Source organism: Ilyonectria robusta, assembly GCF_021365365.1.
Source record: "Ilyonectria robusta strain PMI_751 chromosome Unknown BGZ61scaffold_2, whole genome shotgun sequence".
NCBI classification, from domain to species: Eukaryota; Fungi; Ascomycota; class Sordariomycetes; order Hypocreales; family Nectriaceae; genus Ilyonectria; species Ilyonectria robusta.
Window position 1 is genome coordinate 1,405,457 of NW_025764436.1, and position 19,418 is coordinate 1,424,874.

Below are 19,418 nucleotides of genomic sequence, written 5' to 3' on the forward strand. Positions count from 1 at the left end.
GGCGCCGAGTCGTCCGATGCTTGCGGATCTCGCGAATATTTTCGTACAAGACGCTGGGTGTGTTCGACGCGAGCGAAAAGTGGGAATGATACGGACCCGTTGACTGTATATATTAGCAGTCTTCCGGCTCCACTGTGGACACCGCAGGTTCGGTTTGCGGGATGAAAACCGAGAGATCTCCCGTGTTGGGCGACAAAATAGATGATACGCTCGGAGATGACCAGTGACGCGTCGGCGATTAAGCGAGAACAGAAAGGTTGAAAGATGGCATGTTCAGAATCTCCCAATAGATGATCCCATTGAGCACAATCGGATTTCTCTCATATCTCTCATTTCTCTCATTTCAGTGAATCACTGCTGTGGTAAAAGAGCGAGGCACGCCAGCTGTAGGAAGAATGTCGAGTGCGTTGACCCACCTGCATCTGCCATGTCTATATGCCGTTTCGTTGCCACAATCGGTGTCCATTTTATTTTGTCAAGGCGTAGATAATGGTGGATGTCCTCGCCGGTGGGGGTCCATCTCGATTATCAATCATCCCCGCTCTCGATCTCAACATCTGTGATTTACGGGACCACAAGCCGAGTGGGAGAAGAGCAGATTTCCAACGATGAAGATCACCGAGGTGAGGAGAATCGCTTCTTATTAGACGTAGTGAAGCGTGGTTTGTCATCCCGAAGTCCACCTCTGACCGGCAAGAGCTTTGGGTCTATCCGATCAAGGGCATCCGAGGCATCCAACTCGATGTCGCGAAGCTTGGGCCTCAGGGTATCCAACACGATCGTCGGTTCATGCTGTGCAAGGTTGAAGCTTCCGGAGAATTAAGCAAGATCCAACTATCCAAGTATCCGCAATGCTCTCTCTTCGCGCAGGAGATCGTGGGGGACAACATCCATGTCCGGTACATGACTCCACAAGAGCCTTTGGTACCTTCACGGCCTCAGCAAAAGGTTGTTCTGGACATTCCCCTCGAGCCGAGCCTGGAGGACTTGGAAAAGGCACATGTCAACCTTCATCAAAGCCTCGTCATTGCGTACCGTATGGGAACCAAATGTGATGCATGGTTCTCAGCCTGCTTTGGGTTTGATACTGCGCTCATCTTCATCGGAGACGGCCGACGTCCCATCCTGGGAACTTTCTCACCCAAGTCCCAGCCGGCTGCGAAATCATGGGTTTCCTCCGTAACGGGCCATGTTGCAGGAAATAGGATCGATACAGAAGAAGATGACTGGTTGACATTTACAGACTGCGCACCTTACCTCATCACGACGGAACAGTCACTGAAGAGCGTCAGCGTCGACTAACCAACGCCGAAGTGGAGATGGGCGCATTTCGACCAAACGTGGTTGTGGATGGCGAGGCCGAGTGGGACGAGGACTTTTGGGCAGAGCTTTGTATCAACCGCAACCATAAGCTGTCCCTGACCAAGAACTGCAACCGGTGCACATCGTTGAACGTCGACTACAAAACCGGCTGTACTGCAGAGGGAGAACGTGGTACGGTGCTGAAGAAGCTCATGTCCGACCGGAGGGTTGATAGCGGAGCCAAACATTCGCCGGTCTTCGGCCGATATGGTTTCCTCATTGGTAGTCCCGACGGCAACGATAAGGTCTCTGTTGGTGACAGCGTCGAGGTGAAGGCAAGGATGGCTCAGCGGGCAGTTTGGGACTGGCCAATAAAGGATCCCCAAGCTGCTAGGTATTATCAACAAACCTAAAGCACAGCAAAACCTTGTCGAACCGTGTGGTCTTTGCGTTGACATCGGATCCGTCTCGGGGTGCAAGAAGCTTTTGGTGATGCATCACGTCCCCACAGAGGAACTCTGTATTTGCCAGGGGAGTGTTACACAAGGTGGGCCGGGCTATCACGCTGTTGTTCCTGGTAGACGAGCGGCAATCAACTGGCAAGAGCCACACCTAGATCCATTTGCCGCCTCATCCTAAGAAGAGATCCTGAGCATCCACATGGCTACTCTATCACCATTCCACGTCAGGTGTGACGCGTCCACCCGACTTGTCGTCACGGGCTAGTTATTGCTAGCAACTTCTAAGTTCTAGGTGTGCCAAACAGCCGGCGCCGGGGAAGCCATCCAGGCAAGCCACTGCCGCCACGGGACGGGAACGGTCCCATGTGACTTGGTGTTTCCGCGGTTCGGAACGGCGACCGGGGGGCGAAGGAATACACGACAGGGAACCCGCCAGGGTGGTGGAGGAACGACTGGTGGCGGGTGGCACTTTGGTGGCAGCATCTGGAAGTGTTCCATGACCCGCCCTGCCCGCAGCCGCGCGGGCGCTGAAGAAGACATGTTTAGGACAACGTCACAATGGCCGCAGGGCCGTGGCATCCCAGGAACGTTTCACAAACCAATCCCAATACCCGGGGAACGAAGCGAGGCGAGGCGAGGCGAGGCGCGACTAGACGAGCTAAGGGCTAATCGCATACATCCGAATGGACAAGTTAGGCAGGGGTGGTGAGGCCTCATAAACTCTGTTCTTAGTAGATCCGTGAACGCATAGTAAGTTCACTGTTGAGGCACGCCGGGCTCGTTCCCCGAAGGGTCCGGCCAGCCGGGCGGACGGGAGGCCGGAGCCGGTGGCTGGGGTGGTGGTGTGCGGTGTTCACAAGGTGAGCAGGATGTACTGTGTGGCGACGTGTGAAAGTGTGAAGGTGTCAAAGTGTATGAGTGCGTGAGTGTAAGAGCGTAGATGGGTTGTTTCGAGTCTGTGCTGGTGTGAGAGCACGATTGACGGAGGCTGATTGGGATTGCCAGCCTAGTTATGCACCTCGGTACGCATCGAAGCACCCAAGAGCCGCCCAGTCCGTGTGTGTACATGTGTGCATGTGTGCGTGTGTGCGTGCCTGTGGCTTGTTGTCTGAGTGTGCGTCCGTGTCGGTGACGGTCCGGTGTGTTGATGTTGGTGTCGGTATTAGTGTTAGTGTCGGTGTCTGAGAGTGGTGTGGGTGCAGATGCAGACTCAATGAAGGGGGCCTCGTCTATCGGTATCTTGGTCTGTGCTTAGCTGCACTCGTCGCCGAAGTGCCTTTATTAACAGCCGAAAAGGGGAACCGCCACAGCTATCATCGACTGCAACGTTTGCACCGCATGTACCTTGTACCCCGTCCGTGCCTAAGGTACTTGGGTACCTGCGGTAGGTAATGGTCATGGGCATGGATCATGGATGGCGCGGGTGGAGAGTTGGAAACACGCCGAACGTTTTTTAGTTGTTCTGGAAGCCTTCTGGCTCGTATCTTGGCGCCCAGCCCGCGGCGCGCTGGTCCCTCAGGGTGCCCTATGAGCCAGTAATCCTTGGGGATTTCCGGCGCACGATGCCCCAATGCGAGGTGATGTAACATCCGTAGCGCATAGTAAGAGCGCCGCCAATCAGTGTTATCCTTGCCTGCGTTTTTGGTCAGTTTTATCCATGGCGCCGTAGCGTAGCCCTCCGTAAGCCCCATCCGTAGCTGTCCGAATGGGGGTGGGGTGGGAAGAACGGAGGGAGGGAGGGAGGCGCCAGGTCTAGAGGCGCCGGCTGTGGATGTGAACCGATTCGGTGCGGAACGGACGCGAGACAAGGCGAGACAAGGCTAGACTAGGACGTCGACACCAACTACGTATTTTACCCCAGTCGGATTATGATGATGGATGACGGCATAGGAGTAGAGGACGAGATTGCCGTAAAGCACGAGATTGCCGTAACGGAGGAGAGAAGCATGATCTGACGGGGAAACGGACAAGAGACAAGGGAACGACGCAAACGCCGACACCGACCTACCAAGCGAGGCGAGCGCGGGGGAAAGGGGAAGCATGTTTGAGCCTTTAAGGGAACAAACCCGGAGCTGGGCATTGGGAAGGGGGGGGGGGGGGGGGTGTCAATGGATCGGGTGAATGTGGGATGCGGGATGCACCATGTAGGATGCAGAATGTGGCATGTGGGAAGGTAGGAAGGTGGGAATGTAGAAATGTGAGTACGGAGTAGTGGGATATGAGATGTGGGATGTGAGATCCGGGATGTGAGATGGGGGGGATGGGGATGGGGATGAGGGACACGCCGTTGACCGAGATCAGGATCGGTCAGCGGCCACAAAGCGTAAAGAGCAAACGGCGCGAATACTACCATGTAAGGTAACCTAGGCAGGTAGGGAGGGAGAGAGGGAAGGAGGAAAGAGCCAAGATCAAACGGCCAGGTGCCCAACCGAGCCTCGGCCGCGAGGAGTTGACGACTACACACGGCACAATACCGGCCAAGAGGAGATTGCAGGAAGGCACGCTCCCAGGGTCCATTGCCAGCAACCAGCCGCCAGCGACGCCTACATTACCCACCTACCTAGTTGACCGATTATTGCCGGCCAAACGAACCCTCGCAGCACCCTTCAAAGAGTACGAGAGTTGGTTGGGGATCTCGCATCTCCACTCTCGGTGAGCTTGGCTTGTCTTGTCTTTATGACCTTTTAAACTTTCCGAGGCATGAGGGTTGGTGATCGTCCATTCTCGACAGTATATCCGCTGCTCTGGGCTGCATTGCAGAAAACGTCTGCAAGGCCCTCCCGCTGCAAGGCCCTCTGCAAGGTCCGCTGCAGAACCCTTCTACAGGACCCTCTACAGGACCCTCCCTTACGGTTCGGGCCCCTCACCTCCTCCACTCCTCCACCCATCCGCCTACCGTTGCCCGTTGCCCGTTGCCCGTCGCCGCCCCCAATAAACGTCTCACCATTTGCATTCTTCAGTGCGCGGTTTTGCCCAGTGTGTAAAGGATTCAATCCCTAGTTCATGTTACATGGTAGGTAGCCCTCTGCCATCAGTAATAAGCGCCCGATGTAGTTAGATACAGAAACAAAATAGTGACAACCCAAAGACCGAGAGCACCCTCAAACGGAAAACAGAAAACGGAAAACGGAAAACGGAAAACGGAAATGGAGCCAGGGAGGATGTTGTCCACCAGAAGGAAATCATTCGCTATCATCACCGCTTCTTTCTTACTCCGCCTCCAACTTCCAGGCTCTAAGCTTCCCAACCCCTTTCACCGCTTCGCATTCCCTCGTTGTTTGTTCCGCTTGGCCCGAGCCAAAGAAAAAAATTGCATTTCAAGCCGTAGTCTATTTCGAGCGCCGAACAGCCCCCAACACCCACCGTCCCTTTTTTTTATGCGCCGTGAACCCAAAAAAGACATGCTAAAAGATGAAACGGATTTTCATCGCAGTCCAGGCAGATGTGGGGAGGAATTCCGACTGGCGGAACACAACCCAGAGTCAATCAATAACTCCTCCTTTTGTGCGCAACAAGAGACCAAATCCCCAAGAAAATAAATAAGAAAACAGAAAAAAAGAAAAATAAAAGGAAAATAAAATAACCCGGATTGACCGGCTCAAGCCGCATTCAACATCCACCCAGGTCCAGCCTCCATCGGTAGACAATTCGCGATTGGCAATAGAGAAGTGACTGTGACGGTGACAAGAGAGAGCCAGGGGGCTCCAACTTGCCTGCGCCTCTCCTCTTTGAGCGCCGAGGAAGCCCTGAAGAAGCCCTTGGACCACCCTCTCGGCATGTCCTAGGGGCTGGCCCTAGGCGTCGTGGGCTGCTCCAGGGGGTCGCTAGTGCTGCACAGTTCCCAAAACGGGGCACTGGCTGGAGCCTCCCACGTGGATCTTGCAGGGCACTACACCCTCAAGGAAAGTTGTAAAACTGTAAGTCATCCAATGTCCTGGTTCAGCATTGGCTGGCCCTCCACTCGCTCTCCAGCAGGAATAAACGGTCATGACTGAGAGCCCCCTTTTCCCTCTGGTATCGGTGACGTTGCGTAGGCCCTCAGACTTCTTGCTTTAGCCGTAGGCGTCGTGTCGACTTGGCCTCAGCTCCGTTTAGCTCGGCCACCTGAGTCGACAGCCAAGGGGAGTCTTGTCGCCAGCCATGGATCTGCGAAGGTGGAGGGGCGTGTGCCGCCCATGCCGCTTTGTACAGCACCACGTCTCCAATGCCAAGTTCCAGGCAGCCTTGCCATGTGCAATCAAAGTTCCGGATGCGACGGTCTGTCTTTGCTCCTGCGCCGGGACTAACAAAGCATCTCTTTTTGTTCGTTGCAAATCTGGTGCCATGTCAGTCAGGCCATGTCCGCAACTCGGGAACACGCGAGCGAAAACAGGACTGCCCACACGCGCTCTCGCACTTACACTCACAGTCGGACAATGCGCACGCTCGCACACACACCCCTCCCTTCCCCCACGCCAGACACCAGTGACACATGCCTTGCCGCCGGGGATCCCATCGGAGGGTTAAGCAGCCTGCGTACACACTCGACACAGGTGGAGTTTGCAGTAGGTGCACTCAAAGATCATCCAGTGAGGCCCAGACCGGCAATGTTGGCAAACCCACTGGATCAAGGTGCTGTCCGACTTGATCATCCGAAACGAGTGCGCGCACGCATTGGCCATTTTGTCGGTAGCCACGGTGGTGGAAGAGCTGGTTGAACTGGGTGTTTCTGTTGCTAGGATGCGTCTTGCCGGACCGAATAATCTTCAATCCTTTGACAGGGCTTGGCCCGATTGGACAAAAAAGCTCCTGGGGAGGACCAGAGTTAGCCTTGCATAACAGGAAATTGCCCACACAGAGTCAGAGAAGGCCGGGGAAGCCTTTCGGCAACCAGACGGACTCCCATCCACATGTGTGGTGCAGGAGAGGGGGGACTTACTGGTGAGTGAAGTGAGATGTAAGTTGAAGGCTTGAAGCGGGTGGATATCCACACAAGAGACAACCAAGCGTGAAATGGTTGAGAAGGATTGATGGTAGTTGAAGGTAGCCAAAGAAGTCTGAAGATTGATGAGAAGTGAAAAGGATGGATCAATGGCCAGATGCTCGGGCTTTTATGGTTTTTTGAGGGGGGAGGGGGTAGATGGGTGAAGTGTCGAGTCGTGGAAAGTTGGTTTGTTGTAGACTGGGGCCGTGATGCAATGCCAAACGGGAGCCGTGATGAGGACGGGGGGTGTAGGCGGGGCGGAGGCCGGCTACAGCAAGGACAGGAATCAAAGACGGGAGAGGAACGAGGCGGAAGAGTAACCAACGACGTAGATTAGTTGGTTGACGGCGGGAGACAAAGCGAAGCAGGTCGAGCGTTAGAGTTTCTGGCTGTTACAACAAACCCGGGGATGTTGGTGATAATGTACCCTGCGGCGCGGCCCCCGGACGGTGTTGTATGGACGGACGGCGTGGACGGACGTGGACTGTGGCCCCTCCTTCAGACCACGAGCCGTCATGCCAGTTGCAAAATCTCCCGTTTGCACAGTCGCAATGCCCCTCGGCGTGAGTCCCAGATGTGCCCCAATCCCCGTCTCGACGGGGCCGGGACAGGATGCCCTGTGGTCCCTTTGGGGAGGGGAGGGGGAAGGGAAGGGAAGGGGGGGTAGGTAGGTAAACGGCTTTTTCGCAAGCAACAAGCAGCAAGCAGCGGCGGGCAGCGGGCAGCGGACAACCCCAGCTAATACATGAGGTGTACCCACAGTGGACGGGTACCTGGCTCGTTGTTTGATCGCGCTGCGGCCACGGCCTTCGGGGAACGAAGCCGAGGAGCGCAATGGGCGGGGGAGGCGAATCCAAAGCGTCGAGGTCGCGGGATCAATGGATCGCAATGACGAACAGGTGAGGTGAGGTGAGGGTTGGGAGAGCCTGGGAGACCTGGCAACTGGGAATGGGAAAGCCTGAGGGTGTCGAGCGAGCAACATGGAAAGACCCGTCCACGGATGGCATGGCAGGGCTCCGCTTTCGCGCCCCGTGTCCTGGTTCTCGGTGCAGCCCAGAAGCCGCCCAGGATCGGAGGGTGGAGACGGCCAGTTAGCCAGGAGCTTGGGACCGTGAAGGGCTGTCCGGGAGGCATGGGTCGGGGCATGGGCATGGGGGGTCGTGTGTGTAGTGCGAGTGCGTATAGTGCGCGGAGTGTGTAGCGTGTGTAGCGTGGTGTAGTGAGCCTGTGTAGTGTAGAAAGCAGAGAAGCGCGATGGGGTCGAAACTTTTAGAGACGCTCCGGGAGCGATGCCGAGTGCTTTGCCTAATGAAAGTTAGTGAGCTTGGGCCAAGGAGGGCAGGTACGTCAGTGCGCACCATGTTGCGAAACCGACCAAACGAGGGAAGCCGGTAGGTCAGAAAGTCAGAAGTTAGAAAGGAGGTAGGCAGACAGGCAGTGAGGGCAGGCAGTGAGGGCAGGCTTGTAGGGTATGTAGGTAGGGTTTGTAGGGTTTGTAAGATTCGTAGGGTTTGTAGGGATTTTAGGGGTGGAGGATAAGTTAGAGCCAAGCCGAGACAAGGGACGGGAGAGGCAGAACATGAAGTCAGCGGCAGACTGAGACCCCAAGTGGTTGCGGGAGCGGAGCATCTGTTGCGCCAGGGTGGTGGCGGTGGTGGGTGTCTGCGGAGTGGTGTAGGAAGCACGCATGTCAACTTGAGGCAGTCCAGCTCGCCGTGCGGTGAACGGAGGGTTGGCGGACGAGACGAGCGGAATTGAAGGAGTGCCAACCGCGGTCGTAGTCGCAGTCGTAGTCGCCCTCCCAGGCACGGTATGGTTGTGGACAAATGAACGGGATGAGACAACGCCGGCAATGCACACCTGTCGCTCACTCACCATGGCGATGTCGCTCGAATGCTGTAGTCTCGGTCTGATCCAACTGCCAGACTGACAGTCCTGGTCTGCACAGCGCCGTACTGCACCCTGGCTCTCAACCGCCGTCTGCAATGTTCCTCTCGAGTTCTCTGTGCATTCCATGTCATGTCGGTATGCCATACCGCGCATCCCAACGGCCCAATGCCTGTCATAGGTAGGTACCCAGAAAAGCGACCTGGTCCCGCCCACGAAAAGATACCCACCTCTGCCTTGCAATTGCCCTACAATTGCCCTATAATCGCCCTGTCCGATATGGGATTTTTGTGACCAGGTACTTTCGTAGTAGACCGGTGCCTTGGATCGGCATGGCAGGGATTGTCATAGCATATATGGTCCCTTGGGTCGCCCACTCTTCGGTCCAGGTGCATCGTAATAGTCATCTCAGTTATGGCTCGGCTCTCCCACTGACAGCTGATAATGCTGGCTATCACGGCCAATTCCATCCCGGCACCTAAGTCGGCCCCGGCACTACGTTGTCTGACACTGCCATCGACCACTCTCGAAGCCCTTCTAATTGTGAATCCTGCCCCATCCTAATGCTCGTTCCAGTCTTTCGATGTCGCCATCAGCCCAGCCAGCGTGGGTCCAGTCTCCATGAACCTATGGGCCTCTGGGACGGGGTGAACCTTGAAGCTGGAACTAGGCGACCTCATCGTGACGCCGCACTGGGGGGGAAACCTAAAGACGACCGACCTCTTTGCTTCTCCCTGTTTGTAATCGGGCAGCTTGTGCGGCTCGACAACAACGAACCCCGGTCCCCGTCTGACATGTCACCCCAGCAGCTTTCGTTTTGATGGGAATGGATTTCAGTTGGCCTTTTGCAATCAACGGCAGATTTGCTTTTTACTGCCCCTCTCCCGGGGCCGCCGCCGCTGTGCCCACTTACCCCCCACACCCTTTGAATCACGGGTAGATGGTCCGGAGGGAGGAGGGAGCGGCGAGGCGACGCGGGTGAGGCGAGGGACGGCACGGTACGGTACATCATTTTGTTTGGCACAGGATGAAGTGATCGGTCGGCTCGGTCCCGGCCCCATCCTCCCACCCCATCCTCATCGGTGACTGCAAGCGTTTGGGGCTAAGGCTGTAGGTATAACGGGAAATCGACAAGTCCGTTGATGTCACGCAGAGCCGAGCCCAGCTATCAATCTGCGCCCCGACGGACAGAGGACCAGATCTGTCAGATGCCACGACTTGTTGCCGCCAGACCAGGAAGCCTCGCTATTGGTCAGGCTGTTTGCGATTGCTCGCAGTTACCACCCTCTGATGCAGGCATCATTCACCGGCCACCGACCACCGACCACCGGTACTGGTGCACGCTGCAACAGCTTGCAGTTTCGTCGCATCACAAAGAGCGAGGCGGAGGGAAGACATGGTCCGGGTTGATACGCCCCTGTTTCTTTTCTGTTCCCTCCCTTCTTCCTCCTTGTTTCCTCGTTTTCCTGTTGTCGCAGTCGTCTGCATAACGTGGGAACGAGAACGCGAGGCCGGCATGGACGTTGGGGCGAGTGCACGGCTCTCACCATCCACCAAGCACTGCAGATGACCAGGGCCGTTGTCAAATTCCAGGTCAATATGTCCCCCAACATTGTCCCGAAACGCCGCCATAAACTCACGGATATCATGTTGAGACATGTCCGGCATTCACCGCCTCAGCTCATGGCCGCTGGTCGTTATGTCATCTCGGCACTATAGCAGATTCTACTTAGCCGCTTGCCGGGCCTGTCCCTGTGATGCTGCGGGTGTGTTTGCCCCCCACGGCCCGAGGCTGACGGATAACCGTCTAAGACGTCAGGTTGATGTCAATGCAATGCCAGTGCCCTGACATGTGGTTTTGGGTCGTTTGGCTCCTTGCTACGGAGGAATCAATGGTAGTTGGCGGGTGCGTGCGCAATGCGTCCGTCCTCAACTGCGTCCGTGTTTGTCCGGTACTTTACTTGATGCAGATACGCGGGCTTTTTTCTTTGGTTGTTAACTTATTACTGTTGTATGGTCTGATTTTTCGAACATCCCCTTTCAGCGAGATGCACCGGCGCAAGAGCCCTTTGCTTAGGACCTACTTCCTCTTTCGTCCAGCGACTGCCTCCTCGCTCCTCTCTTACAATGGCAAGAGTCCACTGGGAGCCGTTCATTCCTCAGCCACCTCCACTGCTACTCTCCGTGCGCCGAAAGGCGCATCCACCACCACATCCACCACATCCACCACATCCACTTAACCCCCGTTTCCGCGCCTCGCCCTACGACAAATGTTTTCCACGTCGCTTCCACTCCCGCTCGCATCGACGCATCCCTACCTCTCCTAGACTTGCATACTCACATACTCTCAGACCCCCCAAACTTACGTGGTACCTCGTCGTCATCCTAATCACGGCTTCGCCACCAATCACAACCTGTGAGCCGCAGACCGCAGACCGCGGACCGCGAATCGCATCCCGCAAACCTAAGCCCCCCAGCATCAACAACCTTTTCCAGGTTGGCAAACAAATGGGCTCGCTTCCGGCCGCCGGGGTCAGGGAGACTCCACGCTGGCTATTCCCCACGCATTCGTATCATAGTACGTTGACCATCACAGCGCGTGAGACAACAAGAGGTGTGCACACCGTCAGTCAGAGAAACGACATGGTAGGCTTTCTCTGCTGGTCCTTGTCACCTGGTCCTAGGCGTCTGGTCCTTGTTGTCTCCATCACCGATCGACCATATCCCATGTTCGCCCTGTCTCCATCTCGAATTATCCGGTCTACCGGTTTCTGTCCCTTGTCACGTCTTGTTTGCTCTTTTCGACACAGCGTAGCTTCCTGGTCTCTTCTCTCGTCGTCAAACCTGCTGACTTGCAGGCCATGCGACCCTCCCAAGGTCTTTGCCCCCGCCCCCCCCTTCTCCGTACCTACCTGCTGCGTGGGACGGATTCGTCAATTGACAAACGAGTTCACGACACAACCTTCTGGTTGCCCCATAACGGCAGCGCTACCGCTTCCCCATGCATTGTGGTCTGCCGCCAGCTCATAAGGGCAATCTACATTGATTGCACCTGCGCTCTTCAAATGGGAGTCGGCGACGGGAAGATACCCGCCACCCCGGCATCGGCCAACTGCCAAACTTGATGCACGGCGCACTCCCACGTCCGTCCTGGGCCAGCAGCCATCAGACCAGGCCATTCAACGTCCAAAACTCGATCCGCACACATCATACTTTCAAATTCCACGCGGTGTCGGCGTCAATGGCCGCCTCAGCTTGGACCAACCCGGCAGCTCCCCGTCGTTAGCTGCTGAAACCGACGCCGTGCTGCGGCATCCGGCGTGGCCGCCTCCCGTGAGACATGGCTCCATCAATCCGCGAGGCGCACAACCCTTCGCACTTACACGGGTTCCTCGGTCAAAGGAGATGGCATCGCCTCATTTTGAAACCCCGGCTAAAGATAGCAGAAGATTTGATGTTCAACGTCTCTTTTCAATCGATACGAGACGCTCGGTGTCCAGTGCCCGAAACTAAGACCGGCGTCTAAACAGTGTCAGTCCCAATACGCCTCGATCTCGCACTCATCCCGAACCGGATCAAATGCCGTGCCGTCGCCGTTGGTCATTTGTAGGTCCAGCCAGCCCCATGCACATCTGCCGGTGGTGGGCATGGCATTTCCCCATCTGCGGACGCCTCCGCCTCGAATCTGTCAGTGAGGGACCTCAAATCTCACTGGCCAGTCTCAACCCCCGCCGCCCTTGACCCTGTCCTGGACAGCCTTTCAGTGACGTCGTCCGCCAGTTGACAGACGCCCCCCTCCCTGTACAATGCCTATTCCCACACGCTTCATCTTACGATCAGGTCCGGGTCCACTTAATTGCGGCTACTATGTCCTGTCTTGACAGTGGAGTCATCTCTTGAGTGCGTCGAGACAACAACGGAATATTCCATCATGACCACATCGCCTTCCGCCAATCCTGGACAAGTCCGCCATCCTAGAACCCGTCTCCGTAGTCGAAACCCTCTTCCCACTCGTCGGTGCAGCAAGCGCAATTTCCTCAAACTTACGTACCAGCCAGCCATGTCCTCAATGAGGCGACGGAACCCCCTCCAACAGACCACAAAAGCACTTCCTGTGGGTCTCCCGATTTCCAGAAGACCCGTCGAACATCGTTCCCGGTGGAGCTGACCGCCTTGTCGTTGCGCCTCTTCCCCCCACAGAATCGCCCCATTCTAGGCCTGGCTTGCGAGAACACCCCCACTGTTTTGTCTCCTCCCATCACGTAGCGTTTCCCGACGGAGAGGATTTGGTGATGCCACCACATGGCATGCTATGACACTAGACCCCAGTCGAAAGGAGTCCGGTTCCGCGTCCATATCCTCGGTGCGGGTTTCAGGGGAAGCTCGTCCACTTGAGAGGATCGCCTTGTGGCGGTGACCCAGATTTCCGGCCCTTCGCACCCTCACGGGATTGTACAGTGCCCTCACCAATCCCGTCTCGTTGCTCTCCAACCACGCTAATATCTCAAAAACGCCACCAGTGCGTTTCGCCTGCCTTCCTCAGCTGAGGCACGTCGTGGACATACCGGCATGTCACTTGTCCAATCTTAGTCACTGACACATGCGAGTGAGTGCGGTAGTGTCTCCCGCTAATATCCCGTCTCTGCATGTTGCGTACTCGACATTGGCGATGACGGTTCCGCAGGCAGGGGGACCCTTCCATAATTTCATGGCCACCCTGGCCGATTACGCCCGACGCACGTCTTTTTATCACCCTATTACCCATATGGACACCGCGATTTATCTTTTTTTTCTCTTTCTATTAAGCTACTGATCTATTCGCTGCCGAGCCGGCCCGTCTTGTGTATCTCATGATCTGTCCCTAATGACAGTTGACAAACGAGAAATGATGACAACGCCCTCCCCCTCGTTCTCGCATCTAGACGCGGCATGGATCACGTTCCAATAATTTCGCCCGTTTGGCGAAGAGTCGTGCGGCAAACTATTGTGGACAACATTCATGTCCAAAAAGCCCTACCCTAAAGTGTCTTCGGATACGCGAGCATGTACCAATTAGCCACTAATCCGCGGCTTAAGGATTGGCCTCCTTGTTATCCTCGATTCCATTACCCATGACAATATCATTGTCCGCATTCGGCCTGGTCGATTCGGACCCGAAGTGCTTATGTGCTGCTACCTTCATCTCAAGCACATCATTGTCGCTTCCCTGTCGCTCGTTCTCCTCAAATGTGAAAGCATCAGACAGGTTCACCGCCAGGAATGTCTTGGGCAGTTTGACCCTGCACAGCTGAGTTAGTTGATATGTCACAGGTAAGGAGTGTGCATTAGAGGAAAGCTTACTGGTTGAATTTGGCCCGGAGTGTCTTGATAACCTGTAGCCAATCCGCGTGTGGCGTCAAGCTCCGTCTGGGTGCGTATCCGATGCAATGTCGGCTGTCTAGCTGGACATGCAGGGGATCGAAGACGTGGCAACCTGGGCTGATGGTAATGCGAATGCTGTACGTGAAGGTGGGCTCGTCATCTGGACAACCGTGTACGGTTGTCTTAGTCTCTGATTCGTAGAGCTCAAAGCTGATCTGGGAGAGGTAGTCAAGCTCCGGGATCGTGCTTCGCTTGATTTTGGTCTCAATGCCACCCTCAATGATACAGTTGAGCAGCGTATAAATGTGCGACTCCTTGGTAAAGTAGAAGAACGACTTGGCATCATCGGATGCCTGCATCTCCTCTAAGTCTTGAACAATTTCCTTGAGGAGCGGCAGTGATGTAAGCAGGCCTATCTCGAGCTTCTCGCTATCCGAAATACCGTACTCCTGGGGGCAGATAAAATCGAATAGAATCTTCGCAAGCCGGTAAAGCTCCTGCAACGGCTCATTCCGTGCGTCTACCTTAGCGGTACTTTGGTTTGTGCCTTTGTAGAGTCGGAAGTATTGCTCCGGCGGTGACTCCTCGTGAAAGTGCCGCAGGTTGTTGAGAAAGGACCGTCGCCTGAAAAGTTTTTTGACCGAGGCAGATCGGCTTCCCATGTCGACTTTGTCCGAGCCATCAGGCGATGGGTTCTGGGCCTTCTCCGACTTGAGGTCCTCCGAGTACTTGCTGTCTTCTGATACCTTGGGCTTTGCCTCCGTAATCGCGTAACCGTACTCCTCTAGCATGTGACTGGGCGGGGTGTACACCCACTCCAGGAACTGGCGATTGTGTAGGGCATCGAACTTCATTGTATCATAGAGTTCCGAGATCTTGCTAGGGTCGACCTTATCGCCGTCGCAAAACTCAGCGAAGAGCTTTTCCCAGCGTTCCTTGAACAGCTCCGCATCCTCACCACAACACCACCGGGATTGAATGTTGTTAACGGCGTTGGCATGTGAGATGGACGATGAGATGGACGAACTCAAACTGTCTCCGGCCAACTTCTCGGTGCTCGGGTTAGAAATGGCATTGAGAGAAGTCACAGCCCCGCTGTATAGCTTGCCGTAGTTGTAGTGCATGACACGACGGTGGAACTTCATCAGCTGCACAACTCGTGTCTGCACCTCGGACGGCTCGGGCATGTTTTCCGGCCAGGCAAATTGGGCCGGTCGCTCATTGCCCTTGCGCAGAAGCCCCTTCAACTTTTTCTTGACCTTGTCCATCTCATCCTTTGCGGCATTCGAGTCATCTAGAAGGTCCTTGCGGATCGTGATAAGGTCTTCGGGAATATCCTTCTTGTCGAGAAAGGAAGCGGCCCATATCTGTGCGCTCGTCGTTACACGTCGCTCGGAGCTGCTAAATACGTGGACCTCGTCCAAAATGTCCCTGTTCAGCAGCATCAAATCGTTGCGCATGCTTTCGCCGAGGTCCTGGGCTTGGTATCGTGCCGAGTGCGTTGGCTCTCCTCCCCACTTGACGATAAGCTGCAGCTTATCCAGGACTAGGCTCTCCTCCGCCGCCGTGAACTTGGACATAGTCATGCCGGAGAGTGAATCGTGGCGCTTGGGAGCTCGATGTGGTTCTTCCTTGGAAGACAAATTGCCCTCATCCTCCACCACGGTAGACTCCACATGCTCAGTCAAGTCCGGCATCTCAGCCACGACTGGTACGAGCTCGGTCTTCTTCTTGCGGAACATCGGTTTGATTTGAACCTTCGTGCCCGCCCAGCTACCTTTTTTTACTAGGACATTGCGAAGAGATCGAAGTTTTGATCGATCCTCAATGTCTTCCTGGAATGCCACATCGACAGCTTGTATCACACTTGCCAACGCGGCCTCGCCAATCAACAGCACTTCTTCCTGGTGGCCCTTAAGAAGTGCAATGAATGGCTCCGTATGGAATGTGAATTTGTATTTCTGCTTTGGCGTGCGGTCTGCGTGTCGAATCACAGACACCATGCCCTTCAATTTCCAAGAATGCTTCGGGGGCGGTGGAGCTGGCATGCTGTCTTCCTGCGATTCCGAGGGAGGTGGGTCCGTGGAAGTCGAGGATTGTTGGGTGGCAGGAGATGTAGATACTGCTCCAGGGATCGACAGGTCCAGAGGGGGTGGCAGGTGTGTAGTTGACCCTTGGGCTTTCGACGGTAGGCTGCTGTCCGTAGGGAAAGGGGATGCAGTCCCGCTGGGAACGCGTCGGGATGAATCGATGCTTTGAGTATCGGCCCCATTGGTTGACATGGTTGAGTTCCTATTTCCATTCGTGGCTGGGATATGGGCTTGCTCGCGATCCTTGAATGCGTTGGAGGCACGCGTGAAGGGGTCTGTATCTGACGGGGCAGGTGAGGGAATGGGCGGAGTAACACCGCCACGACGAAGCTTCTCCTTGATGAACATATCCTTGAGAATGCTTGCTGAATGGTCATAGTACTCGTCATTGTCCTTGACGAAGCTCCAACCATTGACATCAATCACATAACTCTTACCGGATGCACGCAAGAGATCAAAGCCACACACTCTCTGACCAAATGCGGTTGAGATCTTGCTTGCTACTTCTTTCTCTTCGGCGCTCAACGCAGTGACATAGCGCAATTCCTTTCCGTGCGTGTTCCTTCTGACGACTCCGTCAACAACAGGGCTCTTCCGAGTTTCCGCATGGCAATAGCTGGGTCCGACAGTATATGCCTTGACATCTTCGGCATTATCGACCTGCATAAAGCTTTCGTAAAGGTAGCTGCTGTTGGGTTCGGTTATCGCTCGGGGAACGGTAAGTTCAGGGATGAAGTCGGAGCTCTTGTTTCCAATTTTTCTGAAGAGCTTGCGTGCGCCGCCACCGGCGCTCTTGGGGAAGTAGATGATGATATTATGGTCCTCGCCGCTGGTTGGCTTTTCTACGAATGGCTTCTTTAGTAGCTGGCCATCGACACTTAGAACATCGCCGTCTTCGAGCAATTCTACCTTGCGGGGAGGTACGAAATTTTTCGGGTCGACAGGTTCCAAGGTGACGCCAGATATATCCTTGATGTGCTTGGCCACTTCCGGGGTGAGCATCTGAGGGCCGCCATCACGGCTCACCTCCAGGCGCTTCGGTGTGCGGACCTGGATTTTGTCGAGCAAATGCAGGCAGACGCGGCGATCCCAGAGGATCTGCTGCATAGGCACATCGTTGACACAAAAAGGCTTGCGCGCCTTGACGTATGCAATGGCTTTATCGAGAGGGAAGCCGTCGGAGTAGAAGGAGATGAGGTAGTCGCTGGGAGCTGTCAGTGATCGTAACAGGAAAGACAGCACGTGCCTATTGCAGATGGCCGATGCACGCCACTATTCTATTTCAGCTCACCGAGGGGCTAGAGACTCACCATATGGGCCAATTCTCAACCTCTGAAACATGTAGATTAGTATAATTCTTGTAATGCGACTCCTCTCCTGAGTAAACTTACCTTCGTCAAGAATGACTTTGTCGCCGAAAACGACGACATCAAATTCGCGATTGGCGATGAGCCTGTTCAGGATGGTCCTGCTGGGCTTGCTTCTCGCCTTGACATCAAGCGCACAGACGCCAATGACGCCCCAGCGTGCCGGTTTAACTGCTTGGTGTTAGGAGGGCTTCTGAGATATGTGGCAGCTGCTCAATCCAGAGACAGAGGAGCTTACCGTCTTCCTTCTCGCGGTGATGAGGGCCCCGATCACTGCTTGGGCTGTGGCTGCTTGTTGCGGTGCTCCCGCTGAACCGCCTCTTGGCCCGACTGCGGGACCGGTCGGGCTGGGAGCGCAGGTTGGGCGTGCTATTTTGCATTGTTTCGGCGCGGTGGGATCGTCTTCTCAAGTCCAGTGACTGTGAATGAGAATCACGCGGGGCCAGGTGATGGTATCCCCCGCCTGGTTGGTTCGAGTGAGCGGTTGAAGAGGTGGTGACGGTGACGTTCGAGATTCCAGCTTCGGATTGGGATTGCCCGATGCTCTTGGACGGGGGCATAAAACCAGTCACTGAGCGAGGAGGTGTCCCAAATTCTGATCCGTGCCCAGAGGATGAGGGTGTGATGACGCCGCGGGCTGAGGCTAGGGAATAGAGTGAGTTTCCCGAGAGCCTGTTGGTCTGGGGATCAGAGGAGGAAGACTTCGAATTTGGCAGAGGCTCCGGCAAGACGGTGTGAAAGTTGTCGGTGGTGGCGGACAAGCGATTATGCAGGTGGGGATCGTTGCCAAGGGCTTGCTGGGAGTCGGCTAGTGCCAGGTCTTCGCTCCAGGCGTCTGAGGCCGTAGACTCCCCACGGGTACGGGTGAGTACCGATCTCGGGCTCCTTAGGGATGTGGACGAGGGTGGTGGGATGGAGCAGCTGGTACGGCGGGCGTGGATGTCCGAGGTACCGGGCTCAACAGAGCGGCCCTTCCTGGTGGCGAAGGAATTGGCGAGGGGCAATGAGGACGATTGAGAGGGACGGCGGGACAGTCTGGTCTGGGGCTGCGGGAAAGAAACAGAAGTAGGCGGGCGGCGAGAAAAGTCGGGAGAAGCGTCGTCGGAGGGGCTAGCCGAGTGGATTGGGTTATCTACGGCGCCGATGGTACCAGCAGATTTCGGGCCCGGTCGGTCCACGGCGCCCATTGTGTCGATGATATCCATGGCATCCATTGTGTGCGTTGTGTGCCGTTTGGCGGGACAAGCTAAAGGCTGGGTGACTGGAGCCTCGAGTCAAGAGCCTATATCTTGGGACTGCGGAGAGGCTGGAGATTGGAGCTTAATAGAGCTTACGTGTTGGGAGTGATTGATTTGATTTTGGGGCTTCTAAGCTTTTGGTTCGGGGCGAGCGAAGTTTATCAAGTTCAAGCTCGACCGTCATCGGGATTCTGGCTGCCTCGTGTCTCAGAGCGCCTGCATCCGGCGGGACGGACACGGAACAGCAGGTCTCGGTAACTAGCTCGAGATGCGATTGGGATTAGCCGCACCTGGACCGTCAAGGTCGCGACCGCTTCGTCTCAATGGACGTCGCAGAGTGGATTTCCGCCAATGCAGGTCACCTCACTGAAGAGGGTAAGTTATGGGTGGCACATTTTTTTTTGTCCGCCTGGGGCCGAATCAGCGGTTGCGATGACGCAGCGTGCTAGAAATTGCCACGGCGTGGCGAAATACCTGCCAAGGTGACTGATTCCTGAGACTGGGACATGGGAATAATAGGGCCACCCAGTAGGGACTCAGATGCAGGGTTGGGGCGCTTATACGACCTGAAGGCGATTCTACCGGCCTCGGGGCTTTTTCTATCAGTCACGATCACTGATCGAGAGACTGTCACCCGGGACTTCTGGTCTTCTAGGCCCGCTGGCGGGGACCTAAGGTATCTAGATCCCTGAACTGTTGGGATGGCGGGGGGCGAAGACGGAGGGTCAGCTGGGAAGGGGGGGCCACAC

At 55.6% G+C, this 19,418-nt stretch overlaps 5 protein-coding genes across 5 annotated transcripts; 1 reads left to right on the forward strand and 4 right to left on the reverse strand.

Moving 5' to 3' along the window:
- Positions 1–557: 557 nt before the first annotated feature.
- Positions 558–1,715, forward strand: BGZ61DRAFT_502579 (uncharacterized protein; the record flags this gene model as incomplete). The annotated part of the gene is made up of 3 exons (XM_046251738.1): positions 558–623; positions 700–1,287; positions 1,320–1,715. Exons 1-3 carry the CDS (start codon positions 609–611, stop codon positions 1,713–1,715), a joined length of 999 nt encoding a protein of 332 aa, XP_046110623.1. The 5' UTR covers positions 558–608.
- Positions 1,716–5,801: 4,086 nt separating this feature from the next.
- Positions 5,802–6,424, reverse strand: BGZ61DRAFT_472222 (uncharacterized protein; the record flags this gene model as incomplete). Its single annotated transcript, XM_046248309.1, has 2 exons — positions 5,802–6,078; positions 6,366–6,424. 2 exons carry the CDS (start codon positions 6,422–6,424, stop codon positions 5,802–5,804), a joined length of 336 nt encoding a protein of 111 aa, XP_046110624.1.
- Positions 6,425–7,102: 678 nt separating this feature from the next.
- Positions 7,103–8,760, reverse strand: BGZ61DRAFT_472223 (uncharacterized protein; the record flags this gene model as incomplete). Its single annotated transcript, XM_046248310.1, has 3 exons — positions 7,103–8,031; positions 8,102–8,187; positions 8,324–8,760. 3 exons carry the CDS (start codon positions 8,758–8,760, stop codon positions 7,103–7,105), a joined length of 1,452 nt encoding a protein of 483 aa, XP_046110625.1.
- Positions 8,761–9,864: 1,104 nt separating this feature from the next.
- Positions 9,865–10,691, reverse strand: BGZ61DRAFT_441018 (uncharacterized protein). The gene has a single exon (XM_046244547.1). The coding sequence runs from the start codon at positions 10,260–10,262 to the stop codon at positions 9,891–9,893; it is 372 nt and encodes a 123-aa protein (XP_046110626.1). The 5' UTR covers positions 10,263–10,691; the 3' UTR covers positions 9,865–9,890.
- Positions 10,692–13,684: 2,993 nt separating this feature from the next.
- BGZ61DRAFT_340658 (histidine phosphatase superfamily-domain-containing protein) lies at positions 13,685–18,618 on the reverse strand (the record flags this gene model as incomplete). Its single annotated transcript, XM_046239329.1, has 5 exons — positions 13,685–13,892; positions 13,954–17,268; positions 17,375–17,396; positions 17,456–17,602; positions 17,670–18,618. The coding sequence occupies 5 exons, from the start codon at positions 18,616–18,618 to the stop codon at positions 13,685–13,687; spliced, it is 4,641 nt and encodes a 1,546-aa protein (XP_046110627.1).
- Positions 18,619–19,418: the final 800 nt, after the last annotated feature.